We start from the raw sequence: 18734 nt of genomic DNA on the forward strand, positions 1-18734 counted from the left end.
TTTCCATTACTTTGCCTACCACCGAAGTAAGACTAACTGGCCTGTAATTCCCAGGGTTATCCCTAGTCCCTTTTTTGAACAGGGGCACGACATTCGCCACTCTCCAATCCCCTGGTACCACCCCTGTTGACAGTGAGGACGATAAGATCATTGCCAACGGCTCTGCAATTTCATCTCTTGCTTCCCATAGAATCCTTGGATATATCCCATCAGGCCCGGGGGACTTGTCTATCCTCAAGTTTTTCAAAATGCCCAACACATCTTCCTTCCTAACAAGTATTTCCTCGAGCTTACCAATCTGTTTCACACTGTCCTCTCCAACAATATCGCCCCTCTCATTTGTGAATACAGAAGAAAAGTACTCGTTCAAGACCTCTCCTATCTCTTCAGACTCAATACACAATCTCCCGCTACTGTCCTTGATCGGACCTACCCTCGCTCTAGTCATTCTCATATTTCTCACATATGTGTAAAAGGCCTTGGGGTTTTCCTTGATCCTACCCGCCAAAGATTGTTCATGCCCTCTCTTAGCTCTCCTAATCCCCTTCTTCAGTTCCCTCCTGGCTATCTTGTATCCCTCCAATGCCCTGTCTGAACCTTGTTGCCTCAGCCTTACATAAGTCACCTTTTTCCTCTTAACAAGACATTCAACCTCTCTTGTCAACCATGGTTCCCTCACTCGACCATCTCTTCCCTGCCTGACAGGGACATACATATCAAGGACACGTAGCACCTGTTCCTTGAACAAGTTCCACATTCCACTTGTGTCCTTCCCTGCCAGCCTATGTTCCCAACTTATGCACTTCAATTCTTGTCTGACAACATTGTATTTACCCTTCCCCCAATTGTAAACCTTGCCCTGTTGCACGTACCTATCCCTCTCCATTACTAAAGTGAAAGTCACAGAATTGTGGTCACTATCTCCAAAATGCTCCCCCACTAACAAATCTATCACTTGCCCTGGCTCATTACCCAGTACTAAATCCAATATTGCCCCTCCTCTGGTCGGACAATCTACATACTGTGTTAGAAAAGCTTCCTGGACACACTGCACAAACACCACCCCATCCAAACTATTTGATCTGAAGAGTTTCCACTCAATATTTGGGAAGTTAAAGTCGCCCATGACTACTACCCTATGACTTCTGCACCTTTCCAAAATCTGTTTCCCAATCTGTTCCTCCACATCTCTGCTACTATTGGGGGGCCTATAGAAAACTCCTAACAAGGTGACTGCTGCTTTCCTATTTCTGACTTCAACCCATACTACCTCAATAGGGTGATACTCCTCGAACTGCCTTTCTGCAGCTGTTATACTATCTCTAATTAATAATGCCACCCCCCCACCTCTTTTACCACCCTCCCTATTATTGAAACATCTATAACCAGGGACCTCCAACAACCATTTCTGCCCCTCTTCTATCCAAGTTTCCGTGATGGCCACCACATCGTAGTCCCAAGTACCGATCCATGCCTTAAGTTCACCCACCTTATTCCTGATGCTTCTTGCGTTGAAGTATACACACTTCAACCCATCTCCGTGCCTGCAAGTACTCTCCTTTGTCAGTGTTCCCTTCCCCACTGCCTCATTACACGCTTTGGCGTCCTGAATATCGGCTACCTTAGTTGCTGGACTACAAATCCGGTTCCCATTCCCCTGCCAAATTAGTTTAAACCCTCCCGAAGAGTACTAGAAAACCTCCCTCCCAGGATATTGGTGCCCCTCTGGTTCAGATGCAACCCGTCCTGCTTGTACAGGTCCCACCTTCCCCAGAATGCGCTCCAATTATCCAAATACCTGAAGCCCTCCCTCCTACACCATTCCTGCAGCCACGTGTTCATCTGCACTCTCTCCCTATTCCTAGCCTCGCTATCACGTGGCACCGGCAACAAACCAGAGATGACAACTCTGTCTGTCCTGGCTTTTAACTTCCAGCCTAACTCCCTAAACTTGTTTATTACCTCCACACCCCTTTTCCTACCTATGTCGTTGGTACCAATGTGCACCACGACTTCTGGCTGCTCACCCTCCCCCTTAAGGATCCTGAAGACACGATCCGAGACATCCCTGGCCCTGGCGCCCGGGAGGCAACATACCTTCCGGGAGTCTCGCTCGCGACCACAGAATCTCCTATCTATTCCCCTAACCATTGAATCTCCTACAACTATTGCTTTTCTATTCTCCCCCCTTCCCTTCTGAGCCCCAGAGCCAGACTCAGTGCCAGAGACCTGGCCGCTAGGGCCTTCCCCCGGTAGGTCATCCCCCCCAACAGCATCCAAAACGGTATACTTGTTTTGAAGGGGAACGGCCACGAGGGATCCCTGCACTTTCTGCCTGTTTGTTTTTTTTCCCCCTGACTGTAACCCAGCTATTCTTGTCCTGTACCTTGGGTGTGGTTACCTCCTTGTAACTCTTCTCAATCACCCCCTCTGCCTCCCGGATGATCCGAAGTTTATCCAGCTTCAGCTCCAGTTCCCTAACACGGTCTTTGAGGAGCTGAAGTTGGGTGCACTTCCCGCAGGTATAGTCAGTGGGGACACCGGTGGTATCCCTCACCACCCACATCCTACAGGAGGAGCATGTAACTGGCCTAGCCTCCATCCCCTCTTACCTGACAGAATATAGCTGCCCTGTGGACTAACTAGATCTCCGCCCTCCGACCCTGCTCCCAGTCAGCTACACTTTCTGTAAACTCCTGGCTCTCTTTGCACTCTTTGCGGAAATGTCGGAAACAAAATGAAAGGAGCACCTTACTCCCTCCTCACCTAACTCCCTCGGTCACCAAACTCTCACTATCGCACTCAAATGCACCAAATTCAGCACTCCCTCGGTCACCAAACTCTCACTATCGCACTCAAATGCACCAAATTCAGCACTCCCTCGGTCACCAAACTCTCACTATCGCACTCAAATGCACCAAATTCAGCACTCCCTCGGTCACCAAACTCTCACTATCGCACTCAAATGCACCAAATTCAGCACTCCCTCGGTCACCAAACTCTCACTATCGCACTCAAATGCACCAAATTCAGCACTCAGTGCAAACAAAGTCTGCACTGTAGGGGATCACTTTTATACTGTGAATCTAGCCTCTGAAAACTGGCCAAATCCAATTAACTAATTAACAAGCTCCAGCTGCAAGTGCCTACAAGTAGAAGCCTGTTTAAAGCTTATTGAAAATTCACCTTCTTCTAAACCAAACAGCAACTTTTAAGTTAATTAACTAAATAAAAGAAAGACTAAACTTTAGATAAAAATGAAGCCTTATACTCCCTCGGTCACCAAACTCTCACTATCGCACTCAAATGCACCAACTTCAGCACTCAGTGCAAACAAAGTCTGCACTGTAGGGGATCACTTTTACACTGTGAATCTAGCCTCTGAAAACTGGCCTAATCCAAATAACTAATTAACAAGCTCCAGCTGCAAGTGCCTACAAGTAGAAGCCTGTTTAAAGCTTATTGAAAATTCACCTTCTTCTAAACCAAACAGCAACTTTTAAGTTAATTAACTAAATAAAAGAAAGACTAAACTTTAGATAAAAATGAAGCCTTATACTCCCTCGGTCACCAAACTCTCACTATCGCACTCAAATGCACCAAATTCAGCACTCAATGCAAACAAAGTCTGCACTGTAGGGGATCACTTTTATACTGTGAATCTAGCCTCTGAAAACTGGCCTAATCCAATTAACTAATTAACAAGCTCCAGCTGCAAGTGCCTACAAGTAGAAGCCTGTTTAAAGCTTATTGAAAATTCACCTTCTTCTAAACCAAACAGCAACTTTTAAGTTAATTAACTAAATGAAAGAAAGACTAAACTTTAGATAAAAATGAAGCCTTATACTCCCCCGGTCACCAAACTCTCACTATCGCACTCAAATGCACCAAATTCAGCACTCAGTGCAAAACCTCGCGCCGATTACGAAGAATTTCGCCCAAGGAGACATTTCTTCACACAAAGAGTGGTGAGCCTGTGGAATTCATTACCACAGGAAGTAGTTGATGCTAAAACTTTGAATTAATTCAAGAGGTGGCTGGATATAGCAGTTGAGGAGAATGGGATAAAAGGCTATGGGGAGAAAGCAGGATTAGGCTATTGAGTTAGATGATCAGCCATGATCGTGATGAATGGTGGAGCAGGCACAAAGGGCCCAAAAAGCCTCCTCCTGCCCCTATCTTCTAGTATCTATGTATGTAGGTCATACGCCTGGTGCAGTTTGCGGAGTGGGCCAAGCCTGTGTTGCCGGTAATGAAGCCTGACAAGATTGTCTGCCTTTGTGACTGTTCAGACTCACTGTGAACAGGGCCTCATGTTTGGTCCGATCCCCAATGCCACGTGTAAAGGATTTATACGCCAGATTGGCTGGAGGATGGTCCTTCACGAAGCTGGACATGAGTCATGCGTATCTGCAGGGGGAGCTTCACCCAGATTCCAGGAGGTTTGCTATCATTAATACTCATCGGAGGTTGTTTGAGTTTCATCAGTCCCGGCGATCTTGCAGCGGGTGATAGAGAACATTTTTCAGAACCTCCCGAAGGTGGCTGTCTACTTGGATGACAAACCCATTACAGGATCGACAGAAAAGAAACATATGGATTACCTGCAGGAAGTACATGCACAGTGTGAACACATAGGCACAGTGTGAATGCACACACACGGACAGTGTGAACACACAGGCACAGTGTGAACACATAGGCACAGTGTGAACACACACGCACAGTGTGAACACACAGGCACACTGTGAACACACACGCACAGTGTGAACACACAGGCATAATGTGAACACACGCACAGTGTGAACACACAGGCACAGTGAACGCGCACACACGCACAATGTTAACAGACTCGCACACACAGTATGAACGCACACACATGCATAGTATGAATGCACATACATGCACAGCATGGAACACTGAGCACATGCACTCACACACAGTGTGATCGCGCACATACGCGGACAGTGTGAACACATGCACAGTGTGAACACATTTACGCAGACAGATTGGACACCGAGTGAACGCATGCGGACAAAATTTGGCAGCGTGAACACAAAGTGAATAGAATGTGGACAAAGTGGATACACACAAGCGGACAAAGTGGACACATGCACGTGCATGTAAACCGGTACATTGTGAATATACACATGGACAGTGTGAAAACACAAATGGTTAGTGTGAACACTGTTTTAATAAACACGTTGTAACACCAGCAAGGGCATTGTGTTGTGCTGGGATCTTTGTAGGGGGTTAGTTTAAGCAGATTTGAGAGATAAGTAGTCATGAGAGTTCAGGTAAATAGCCCGATGACTGTATATTTGTTGCAAAGTCTGTTCCACATAATTGAGCTGCTTCAAAATCATACCGAAATCAGACATTCTAAAAACCTAGCTCTTCACTGAGTTCTTACATTGATTATTTTCCCTATATTTGACTGGATAGCTGAGCTATTTTACAGTGTAATCAAACCAGAACAGACAAAATGTCTCTTTGTCAGTGTTCGAAAGGTTAAAGCCCTAGTCCGGTTGGGTTGTCTGAGGTTACGCATCTAATAAAGTTCAAAGCCAGGCAATCAAACACATTTTCTCTTTGGTTGCTCACTAGGTAGTCAGACAACACACTGTACGGGTCCTTCCTGTTTATTCCCTTATTTCCCCTTTTGGTATTTTGCCATGATAATTTTTTATCCATAGATTATTAATGGAGATGTGTCTTTAAGTCAAGCAGCAGAGAGGAGTGAGGAATTCAAAAGTTACAGAAGAGTACACTCTGCTAGCTCAAACAGGAGATCTCAGACTTTTTGGCACCAGAGAGAGAGAGAGATGGGGTGGGACTCGGTTCAATTGATTGGCTGGCGGCCAATGAATTGCCAAAAGGCCGTACTCTGCCCGGTAACAGGCGGTGATTGGATCCTATCCCAGTGGGTTGCTTCTCAGAGACCTCAGGGAGTAGTTGAGTCCGAGACCCACAAAGACCTGGGGCGTCATTCTCCGACCCCCCGCCGGGTTGGAGAATCGCCGGGGGCTGCCGTGAATCCCGCCCCCGCCGGTTGCCGAAGCCTCCGGCACCGGATATTCGGCAGGGGCGGGAATCGGGCCGCGTCGGTTGGCGGGCCCGCCCGCTCGATTCTCCGACCCGGGTGGGCCGAAGTCCCGCCGATAAATTGCCTGTCCCGCCGGCGTGGATTAAACCACCTTTTGAACGGCGGGACAAGGTGGCGTGGGCGGGCTCTGTGGTCCTGCGGGACGATCTGGCCCCGGGGGGTGCCCCCATGGTGGCCTGGCCCGCGACCGGGGCCCACCGATCCGCGGGCGGGCCTGTGCCGTGGGGGCATTCTTTCCCTTCCGCCTCCGCCACGGTCTCCACCATGGCGGAGGCGGAAGAGACTCCCTCCACTGCGCATGCGTGGGAAACTGTCAGCGGCCGCTGACGCTCCCGTGCATGCGCCGCCCGGGGATGTCATTTCCGCGCCAGCTGGCGAAGCAACTAAGGCCGTTTCCGCCAGCTGGCGGGGCGGAAATTCCTCCGGTGTCGGCCTAGCCCCTCAATGTTGGGGCTCGGCCCCCAAAGATGCGGAGCATTCCGCACCTTTGGGGCGGCGCGATGCCCGTCTGATTGGCGCTGTTTTGGGCGCCAGTCGGCGGACATCGCGCCGTTTCAGGAGAATTTCGCCCCTGTTCTCTCTCTGTCTCTCTCCACTTACTCTGTGAGTGCTACATTTCTGAAACTAAGAGACTTGAATGAATCGACAGTGAAACCTTGAACTGAAAACAAAGTTTGAAGATGATACAAATCATAGAATCATAGACGTTTACAGCATGGAAACAGGCCCTTCGGCCCAACCAGTCCATGCAGCCCAGTTTTTACCATTAAGCTAGTCCCAGTTGCCCGCACTTGGCCCCTAACCCTCTATACCCATCTTACCCATGTAACTATCCAAATGCTTTTTAAAAGACACAATTGTACCCGCCTCTACTACTACCTCTGGCAGCACATTCCAGACACTCACTACCCTCTGAGTGAAGAAATTGCCCCTCTGGGCCCTTCTGAATCTCTCCCCTCTCACCTTAAACCTATGCCCTCTAGTTTTAGACTCCCCTACCTTTGGGAAAAGATGTTGACTATCTACCTTATCTATGCCCCTCATTATTTTATAGACCTCTATAAGATCACCCCTAAGCCTCCTACGCTCCAGGGAAAAAAGTCCCAGTCTATCCAGCCTCTCCTTATAACTCAAACCATCAAGTCCCGGCAACATCCTAGTAAATCTTTTCTGCACTCTTTCCAGTTTAATAATATCCTTTCTAGAATAGGGTGACCAGAACTGCACACAGTATTCCAAGTGTGGCCGTACCAATGTCTTGTACAACTTCAACAAGACGTCCCAACTCCTGTATTCAATGTTCTGACCAATGAAACCAAGCATGCCGAATGCCTTCTTCACCACCCTGTCCACCTGCGACTCCACCTTCAAGGAGCTATGAACCCGTACTCCTAGATCTCTTTGTTCTATAACTCCCCCCAACGCAATGTGAACACACAGAGGCATTGTGAATACCATGTGAACACGTCTACAGTGGGAACACAGACCGGGATAGGGTGATCAAATAATGTGAAAACTAAATATAAGCAGACATGTTGAATCACTGATACATAGATACAGAGAATGACAGCGAGAACACAGGCCTTCATATATACACACAGGGAGTTTAGAAGGATGAGAGGGGATCTTATTGAAACTTAAAGGATACTGCGAGGCCTGGATGGAGTGGATGTGGAAAGGATGTTTCCACTTGTAGGAAAAACTAGAAGCAGAGGACACAATCTCAGACTAAAGGGACGATCCTTTAAAACAGAGATGAGGAGGAATTTCTTCAGCCAGAGGGTGATGAATCTGTGGAACTCTGCCGCAGAAGGCTGTGGAGGTCAAATCACTCAGTGTCTTTAAAACAGAGATAGATAGGCTAATAAGGGGATCAGGGGTTATGGGAAGAAGGCAGGAGAATGAGGATGTGAAAAATATCAGCCATGATCGAATGGCGGGGCTGACTCGATGGGCCGAGTGGCCTAATTCTGCTTCTATGTCTTATGGTCTTATAGGTAAAGTTTGAGCAACAAACATTGGGGGAGGCGGCAACACACACACTACAGTACACATGCTTTTGAGGGGAACATGTGGAGTGAATGATGGGTCAGTGGTGGGTTTGATCAATGCCACTCCCTCAGTAACACTCTTCCTTCATTGTTTTTTTTTTTCTCACTCCCTCTTCCCCTCCCCTTGCCATTCCATTCTCTTTTCCTCTGTATCCCTGCCTCTTTTCCCGACTCTTTGTCTTCCCCTCTCTCATCCCCACCCTTCCCTCTGTCTCTTCACTTACTCCCCACTCTCTTTCCCAACTCTTACCCCTCTACCTCCCCCTCCCCTCCTATCACTTTCCATGCTCTCACTCTTCCCCCCCCCCTTACTCTCCTAATCTCTCTCCTATGTCCCCTCACTCTCACCTTCTCTATTTCCTCTCTCTGGTTCCAACTGTCCTTCTACCTCTCCCCTCTCTCACCCCTTCACTGCCTCCTCCACCTTTCACCCCCTTCTCTCTTCTCTCTCCCTCTTTTCCTCCCTCTTTCACTCCATCTACCCCCAACTCCATCTTCCCATCCTTTCTGTCTCTGTCTTTTGCCCTCCTTCTTCCTTGCCCTTCTCTTGCTCCACTCTCTCTCCCCCTCCCTTTTCCCTTCCCTCCCTGTCCCTCCTCTCTCTCTCTCTATTAACACAGATATTGTTGCTGATGAATGGCCAGCACCTTGTGCCCATTCAGGCCATGGTCGTCATTGTGCCCTCAATGGCACCGAGTGCAGGTCAGGCTGGCCTGGGCCCAACAGTGGCATAACTCACTTTGATAACTTTGGCTTTGCAATGTTAACCGTGTATCAGTGCATCACCATGGAGGGCTGGACCGATGTCTTATACTGGGTAAGTAACAACCAGCACGGTATTGTCAGTGCCCAACATTCAGCGCATTGCTGTCTTGGTGTGACCATGCCTCATTGCAGAGCTCCACCTCAAACCTTACCACTTCAGGCTGGCACAATTCCCTCAGATTAATCCAGTACTCCAGGGCATGACTTGACCGACCAACATAGATGCCAACAAACATACAAATTAGGTGCAGGAGGCGGACATTTAGCCTCTCAAGCCTGCTCCACTATTGAAGAGATTATGGCTGATCTGATTGTGGCCTCAACTCCACTTTCCTGTCTGCCACCAATAACCTTCGACTCCCTTATCAATCAAGAAGGTAACTCCAGGTTTAACAACATTCTATCACCCATCCTCCACTGCTCTCTGGGGAAAAGAGTTACATAGACTAATGACCTGATGAGACAAAACAAAATTCTCCTCATCTCCGTCTTAAACAGGAGGCCATTTATTTTTAAACTTGTGTCCCGTAGTTCCAGTCTCTCCTACAAAGGGGAACACCCTTTCAGCATCCACCCTGTCAAATCCCCTCATCTTGTACGTTTCAATAAGTTCACCCCTCATTCTTCTAAACGCCATGAATACAGGCCCAACCTGTCCAAACTATCAACATAAGTTAAACCCCTCCATTCCAGGAATCAGTCGAGTGAACCTTCTCTAAACTGTTTCTAATAAAATTATGCCATTTCTTAAATAAGGAGACCAAAACTGCACACAGTATTCTAAATGTGGCCTCACCAACTGGAGCAATACACCATTCTTTTACACCATTCCCTTTTCAATAAATGATAACATTCCATTTGCCTTCCAAATAACTTGCTGTACCTACATACTAACTTTTTGTCATTCATGTACTAGGACACCTAGATCTTTCGGTACCACAAAGTTCTGCAATCTCTGTTCACTTACATGTGTTGCTTTTCAATTCTTGTTGCCCAAGTGGACAAGTTCACATTTTCTCACATTAAACCCATCTGCCAGTTTTTCACTCACTCAATTAATCTATGCCCCTTGGCAGGTTCCATGGCCGCGATTCTCTACCCTGACCCCCCCACCCACCCAACGATGTGTTTCTCGGTGGGGGGAGGTAGCCCGCCATTGGCCGGCAGCCAGGTTTTCTGCTCCCGCTGTTATCAATGGGATTTCCTATTGAATCCACCCCACGCTGCCAGGAAATCCACGGCGAGGGTGTGCCGTCAGCAGGACCGGAATATTCCGCCGGCGTGAACACACGGAAGATCTCGCCCCTTGTATCGTCTTTACAACATAGGCTCCTACCTATCTTTGTGTCATCAGTAAATTTAGCAACTGTATATTCAGTCCCATCTTCCAAGTCATTGATGTAAATTGTAAATAGGTGAGGTCCCAGCATTGATCCCTGTGCACTTTGTTAGTTATATACTGCCAACTCTGATGTGGGATTACAACGATGGGACGGGGGAGATGGCCTAAGTAAGGTGCTCTTTCAGAGAGTCGATGCAGACTCGATATCCTAAAAGGCCTCCTTATGCACTGTAGGAATTCTATCATTTAATGAACTCAAAAGTGACTTTTTTATTCCCTTTCTGCTTCCTATTAGCTAATCAATCCTCCATCCATGCCATTTGTTACCCCCTGAACCATGAACTCTTCTTTGTTCAGTAACCTTTAATGTGTCACGTTCTCAAATACCTTTTGGAAATCCAAGTTTTCCACATCAAATGCTTCCCCTTTAAATGAATTGCTTGTTGCTTCCTCAAAGAACTCCCAACAATTAGTCAAACACAATTTTTGTTTCACAAAACCGTGTTTACCTGATACGTGATTGCATTGCAATTTTCTAAGTGCCCTGCTATAACCTCCTCAATAATATAGATTCTAGCATTTTTCCTATGACAGATGCTAAGCTAATTGGCCTGTTATTTCCTGCTTTCTGTCTTCCCCCCTCCCTTTTCTTGAATAGAGGAATCACTTTCGCTATTTTCCAATCTGATGGGACCTATCTACAAACTAGTGAATTTTCGAAAATTACAATTAATGCATCCACTATCTCAGTTTCTTTAAGACCCTAGGATGAACTCCATCATGTCCTTGGGACTTGTCAGCCTATAATTTTAATAATTTTCTCAGTACCCTTTCCCTGTTGATTATTGCAATATCCCACCAGGGACTTAAGGAATGGGAATGATAATCTTCCCTGTGGCCCTCGCAGAGTACAAGCTCCCCTGCTGAGGGGCAGGGTAACTCCATTAACCATTGTAAAAAACTGGACAATAAGGTATCAACCATAGAAGGAACCGGTAGGGATCTACTGGGTAGTGTATATCCAGTTTCAGAAAATAAATTGGAGTTCCCATGTCCTTTTTAAAATTATAATTGTTTAATGTTCCTCTTTGCCTTTTACTCTTGATTCACAATTATTTTTGAGATGTTGGGCGTCATTCTCCGACCCCCCGCCGGGTTGGAGAATCGCTGGGGGCTGCCGTGAATCCCGGCCCCGCCGGTTGCCGAAGTCTCCGGTACTGGACATTCGGCGGGGGTGGGAATCGGGCCGCGCCGGTTGGTGGACCCCCCCGCTCGATTCTCCGGCCTGGATGGGCCGAAGTCCCGCCGATAAATAAATTGCCTGTCCCGCCGGCGTGGATTAAACCACCTTTTGAATGGCGGGACAAGGCGGCGTGGGCGGGTTCCGGGGTCCTGGAGGGGGCGCGGGGCGATCTGGCCCCGGGGGGTGCCCCCACGGTGGCCTGGCCCACGATCGGGGCCCACCAATCCGTGGGCGGACCTGTGCCGTGGGGCACTCTTTCCCTTCCGCCTCCGCCACGGTCTCCACCATGGCGGAGGCGGAAGAGACTCCCTCCTCTGCGCATGCGTGGGAAACTGTCAGCGGCCGCTGACGCTCCCGCGCATGCGCCACATGGGGATGTCATTTCCGTGCCAGCTGGCGGGGCAACAAAGGCCGTTTCCGCCAGCTGGTGGGGCGGAAATTCCTCCGGTGTCGGCCTAGCCCCTCAATGTTGGGGCTCGGCCCCCAAACATGCGGAGCATTCCGAACCTTTGGGGCGGCGCGATGCCCGTCTGATTGGCGCCGTTTTGGGCGCCAGTCGGCGGACATCGCGCCGTTTCGGGAGAATTTCGCCCGTTATTTGTATCTTCTATGGAGAAGAGAGAGAAAGAATATCTGTTCAATGCATTTTTCATTCCCTATTATTACCTCCCCAGACTCTCTCTGGAGGACCAATGCTCATTTTTGTTTTTCCCTTTCTGATTACTTTAAATTAATTTAAATGAAATGAAAATCGCTTATTGTCACAAGTAGGCTTCAAATAAAGTTACTGTGAAAAGCCCCTAGTCGCCACATTCCGGCGCCTGTTCGGGGAGGCTGGTACGGGAATTGAACCGTGTTACTGGCCTGCCTTGCTGCAAACCTACCCCCACTGCCCCTCCCCAAATGTCCCCTCCCCTAAACCTCTGCCTGACTGCCAGTTCATCAGCTCAATGTCTCGCTAACTTATCTATTCACCAGCCCAACCCTCAGCTAACTACCAGTACACCATCCTAACTCATCTAACTATCAGTTCACCAGTCCAACCCTCGGCTAACTATTGGTTTATCGGTTCAACTCTGGCTAGGTTCTGTCAAACATCCCGATCATGCCTCTCCGTCCATTAGCTCACTCGTTCAATTTACAATTTCAGCCAGTTAACCCTCTTATTTCTTCAATTACAGGTCAATGATGCCATTGGAAACGAATGGCCTTGGATCTACTTTGTCAGCCTCATCCTGCTGGGCTCATTCTTCGTGCTCAATCTCGTACTAGGTGTCTTGAGTGGGTTAGTAAGGAGCCAAAGATCGAGCCTAATGCAACTGATTTGGCCCATAAAATCAATGCTAAAATTACACTCTGCTTCAACTACCCAACCAACTCCCATTCCCCTCACTGCCAGTACCCATTAATATGCCACCTCGTTGGCGGCGCAGTGGTTAGCATTGCTGCCTCACGGCGCTGAGGTCCCAGGTTAGATCCCGGCTCTGGGTCACTGTCCGTGTGGAGTTTGCACATTCTGTCTGTGTTTGCCTGGGTTTCACCCCCACAACCCAAAGATGTGCAAGATAGGTGGATTGGCCACACTAAATTGCCCTTTAATTGGAAAAAATGAATTGGGTACTCTACATTTATTTTAAAAAATAAGCCACCTAGTCTAACCTCAGTCCCCCCCTCACTCCCCACACCCTTTAATATCCCACCGAGTCTAACCTCAGTCCCCCCTCACACCCCACACCCTTTAATATCCCACCTCGTCTCACCTCAGTCCCCTCTCGCGCCCCACACCCTTTAATATCCCACCCAGTCTAACTCCATTCTCCCTTTCACTTCTCGCACCCTTTAATATCCCACCCAGTCTAATCCCACTCTCCCCTTCCTCCCCACATCCTTTAAAATTGTACCCAGTCGCTCATTCCCCGCAATCTTTAATATCCCATTCAGTCTTATCCCACTTCCCCCTCACTCCCCGCACCCTTTAATATCGTACCCAGTCTAATCCCACTCTGCCCCTCACTCCCTGCAACCTTTAATATCCCATCCAGTCTTATCCCACATCCCCCTCACTTTCCACTCCCTTTAATACTCCACCCAAGTGGCACGGTAGCACAGTGGTTAGCACTATTGCTTCACAGCGCCAGGGCCCCGGGTTCGATACCCGCTTGGGTCACTGTCTGTACGAAGTCTGCACATTCTCCCCGTGTCTGTGTGAGTTTCCTCCAGTTTCCTCGCACAAATCCCGAAAGGCGTATTTGTGAATTGGACATTCTGAATTCTCCCTCTGTCCCCGAACAGGTGCCAGAGTGTGGCAACTGTTTTTTTTTCACAGTAACTTCATTGCAGTGTTGATGTAAGCCTACTTGTGACACTAATTATCTTGTACGTTTCAATAAGATCCCCTCTTATCCTTCTAAACTCTAACGAGTACAGACCCAGAGTCCTCAAACGTTCCTCATACGACAAGTTCTTCATTCCAGGGATCATTCTTGTGAACCTCCTCTGGACCCTTTCCAAGGCCAGCACATCCTTCCTTAGATATGGGGCCCAAAACTGCTCACAATACTACAAATGGGGTCTGACCAGAGCCTTATGCAGCCTCAGAAGTACATCCCTGGTCTTGTATTCTAGCCCTCTTGACATGAATGCTAACATTGCATTTGCCTTCTTAACTGCCGACTGAACCTGCACATTAACCTTAAGAGAATCATGAACAAGTCCCTTTGTGCTTCTGCTTCCGAAGCATTTTTCCACTTAGAAAATAGTCTATGCCTAGATTCCTCCTTCCAAAGTGCATGACCTCACAATTTTCCACATTGTATTTCATTTGGCACTTCATTGTCCACTCTCCTAGCTTGTCCAAGTTCTTCTGCAACCCCCTTGCTTCCGCAATACTACCTGTTCCTCTACAGATCTTTGTATCATCTGCAAACTTAGCAGCAGTGCCTTCAGTACCTTCTTCCAGATCATTAATGTATATTGTAAAGCGTTGTGGTCCCAGCACAGACCCCTGAGGCACACGACTAGTCACCGGCAGCCATGCTGAAAAAAAACCCTTTAACCCCACTCTTTGCCTTCTGCCAGTCAGCCAATCCTCTATCCATGCCAGGATCTTACTCTTAACACCATGGGCTTTTAACTTACTTAACAGTCTCCTATGCAGCACTGGAAATCTAAATAATTCACGTCCACTGATTCTCCTTTCGCTTGTTACCTCCTCAAAGAACTCTAACAGATTTGTTAGAATCAACCTCCCTTTGACAAAACCGTGCTGACTCAGTCCTATTTTACCATGCACTTCCAAGTGCTTCGCGATCTCATCTTTAATAACAGACTCTAAAATCTTACCAATGACTGAAGTCAGGCTAACCGGCCTATAATTTCCCGTCTTCTGTCTCCCTCCCTTCTTAAACATTAGTGTTACATTAGCCATCTTTCAGTCCTCTGGGACCTTTCCTGCCTCCAGTGATCCCTGAAAGACCATCACTAATGCCTCCACAATTTCCTCAGCTATCTCATTTAGGACCCTGGGGTGTAGTCCATCCGGTCCAGGTGACTTATCCACCTTCAGACCTTTCAGTTTCCCCAGAACCTTCTCCTTAGTAATGGTCACTGCAGTCACCTCTGCCCCCTGATTGTCCTGGAGCTCTGGCATCCCACTGGTGTCTTCAACCATGAAGACTGATGCAAAGTAACTATTCAGGTCGTCTGCCATTTCTTTGTTTCCTATTATTACTTCTCCAGCCACATTTTCTAGTGGTCCAATGTCTATTTTTGCCTCTCTCTTACCTTTTATATATTGAAAAAATCTCTTCCTATCTTCCTTTATATTACTAGCTAGCTTGCACTCGTACTTCATCTTCTCCCGCCTTATTGCTTTTTTAGTTGTCCTCTGCTCGCTTTTCAAGACTTCCCAATCCTCTCGTTTCCCACTAATTCTCACCACTTTGTATGCTTTTTCCTTAGCCTTCATGCTGTCCTTGACATCCCTCGTCAGCCATGGATGCCTTGTCCTCCCCTTATCATGTTTCCTCCTCCTTGGGATGAATTTCTGTTGTGCCTCCCTAATAACCCCCAAAAACTCCTGCCATTGCTGTTCCAATGTCTCCCCTGCTAGGCTCCTTCTCCAATCAACTCTGGCCAGCTCCTCCCTCATGTCTTTGTAGTTACCCTTATTTAATTGTAATACTGTTACATCTGATTGCAGCTTCTCCCTCTCAAACTGCAGGGTAAATTCGATCATATTGTGGTCACTGCTCCCTAAGGGTTCCTTCACCTTAAGTTCCCTAATATAGTCTGCCTCATTACACATCACCAAATCCAGAATTGCCTGTTCCCTAGTAGGCTCTGTCACAAGCTGCTCCAAAAAACCATCTCTTAGACATTCCACAAATTCCATTTCTTGGGATCCACTACCAACCTGATTTTCCCAGTCCACCTGCATATTGAAGTTCCCCATGATTATTGTAATATTGCCTTATTTACATGCCTTTTCTATCTTCTGATTTATTTTCTGCCCCACATCCTGACTACTGCTAGGGGGCCTGTACATAACTCCCATCAGGGTCTTTTTACCTTTGCGATTCCTCAACTCTACCCATAGAGATTCTATGCCTTCTAATCCTATATCACTCCTTGCTATCGATTTAACTTCATTCCTTACGAACATTGCAACCCCGCCCCCTTTGCCCATCTGCGTGTCCTTTCGATAGGACATACATCCTTGGATATTTAGATCCCAGCCCTGATCCCCTTGCAGCCACGTCTCTGTGATGCCCACAACATCATACCGGCCAATTTCAATGTGTGCAACAAGCTCATTTACCTTGTTCCGTATACTGCGCGCATTTAGGTACAACACCCTCAATCCTGCATTGGCCACCTCTGTTTTCACACTCTCCTCAGTCACTGTACCCTGTACCGTGGCCCTTTTTGATTTTTGACTCTGGTTTTTCTGCCTTACACTTTCCCTCTAACTGCTTTTTGTTTCTGTCCCCATTATTCTTCCCTCCGACTTCCTACATTGGATCCCATCTCCCTGCCACATTAGTTTAAACCTCCCCAACAGCTATAGCAACACCCCCCCCCCCCCCTGGAGGACGTTGGTTCCAGTCCTGCCCAGGTGCAGATCGTCCTGTTTGTACTGGTCCCACCTCCTCCAGAACCGGTTCCAATGCCCCAGGAATGTGAATCCCTTCCTCTTGCACCATCTCTCGAGCCATGCATTCATCCTATCTATCCTGACATTCTTACTCTGACTAGCTCATGGCGCTGGTAGCAATCCTGAGATTACTACCTTTGAGGTCCTACTTTTTAGTTTAACTCCTAACTCCCTGAATTCAGCTTGTAGGACCTTATCCTGTTTTTTTAACCTATATCGTTGTTGCTTATGTGCACCACGACAACTGGCTGTTCACCTTCCTCCCCCAGAATGTCCTGCAGCCGCTCCGATACATCCTTGACCATTGCACCAGGGAGTCAACATACCATCCTGGAGTCTCGATTGCGTCCGCAGAACCGCCTGTCTATTCCCCTCATGATTGTGTCCCCTACCACTATAGCCCTGCCATTCTTCTTCCTGCCCTCCTGCGCAGCAGAGCCAGCCACGGTGCCATGAATCTGGCTTCTGCTGCCTTCCTCTGGTGGGCCATCTCCCTCAACAGTATCCAAAGCGGTATATCTGTTTTGCAAGGAGATGACCGCAGGGGACACCTGCACTGCCTTCCTACTCTTGCTCTGTCTTTTGGTCACCCATTTTCTATCTCCCTCAGTAACTTTCACCTGTGGTGTGACCAACTCACTAAACAGGCTATGCACGACGTCCTCAGCATCGCGGATACTCCAAAGTGAGTCCATCCACAGCTCCAGAGCCGTCAAGCGGTCTAACGGGAGCTGAAACTGGACATACTTCTTGCACGTGAAGGAGCCAGGGACAGTGGACGTGTCCCTGAGCTCCCACATCGCGCACGAGGAGCATGACACGGGTCTGGGATCTCCTGCCATGTCTTAAACCTTAGGTTAACTTATACAACTACCAAAACACAACTACAATTCCAAAACACGAAGAAAAAATAATTAAATATACAAATGAAAAGAAAAACTACTTACCAGTCACTCCCCAGGGATAAAAAGCACCTCCTCCCCACCCAGCTTCGAATACCCACCTAGCTTCAAATTCCCAAACTCACTCATCACTGTGCCTCACTCTGGCTGTGTCTTCTCTGGCTCACTGGGAGAACTCACTCTTGTAAACCTCTTCTTCACACTCTCCAATGCATTCACATCCTTCCTATAATGTGGCGCCCAGAACTGTACTTAATATTCCAGCTGAAGTCTAACTAGTGTCTTGTGTATGTTCAGCATAACCTCCTTACTCTTGTACTCTGTGCCCCTATTAATAAAGCCGAGAACACTATATGCTTTAACTGCTTTCTCCATCTGTACTTATGTGCATATACACCCAATTCATTCTTCTCATGTACCCTTTTTAGAATTTTACGCCTTATTTTATATTGTCTCTCCATGTTCTTCCTACCAAAATGCATCACTGCACATTCTCCGCATTGAACTTCATCTGCCATCTCTCTGCCGAATCCACCAACTTGTCTATGCCCTTTTGACGTTCTACACTGTCCTCTTTCCAGTTTACAATACTTCCAAACTTTGTGTCGACTGTAAACTTTGAAATTGTCCCCTCCACAGCCAGATCTAGATCATTAATATACATCAGGAAAAGCAAGAGTTACAATGTCAACCCCTCCCCACACCCTTTAATATATCACCCTATCTAACCCTTCTCCTTTCCTTACTCCCCACACTCTTTTTTTATATAAATTTAGTGTACCCAATTTTTTTTCCAATCAAGGGGCAATTTAGCATGACCAATCCACCTACCCTGCGCATCTTTTTGCGTTGTAGGGTGAGACCCACGCAGACACGGGGAGAATGTGCAAACTCCACATGGACAGTGAGCCGGGGCTGGGATCGAACCCGCGTCCTCAGCGGCATGAGGCAGCAGTGCTAACCACTGTGCCACCGTGCTGCCCTCACTCCACACACTCTTTAATCGTTCCCTGCATCTTTTCATCTCCCACACCGTCTAATCTCACTCCCCTCAATTCCCTCATCCTATAAGATCTCACACAGTCCAACACCATGCTTACCAGCACATTACCAGTGCGGTAGATAACGGGGAGCCATTGGATGTGGCATATCTGGATTTCCAGACAGCTTTTG

At 47.7% G+C, this 18734-nt stretch overlaps 1 protein-coding gene across 11 annotated transcripts in view; it reads left to right on the plus strand.

Moving 5' to 3' along the window:
• LOC140393996 (voltage-dependent L-type calcium channel subunit alpha-1S-like) overlaps positions 1 to 18734 on the plus strand; it is an 804045-nt gene that overhangs the window by 43790 nt on the left and 741521 nt on the right. For all 11 annotated transcript variants that reach the window (XM_072480735.1, XM_072480727.1, XM_072480737.1 and 8 more), the window contains exons 3-4: positions 8775 to 8971; positions 12686 to 12789. In XM_072480735.1, the coding sequence (XP_072336836.1) occupies positions 8775 to 8971; positions 12686 to 12789 (301 nt within the window). The remainder of the gene's footprint in view (positions 1 to 8774; positions 8972 to 12685; positions 12790 to 18734) is intronic.

This window comes from Scyliorhinus torazame, chromosome 17, assembly GCF_047496885.1.
Source record: "Scyliorhinus torazame isolate Kashiwa2021f chromosome 17, sScyTor2.1, whole genome shotgun sequence".
Lineage (NCBI taxonomy): Eukaryota > Metazoa > Chordata > Chondrichthyes > Carcharhiniformes > Scyliorhinidae > Scyliorhinus > Scyliorhinus torazame.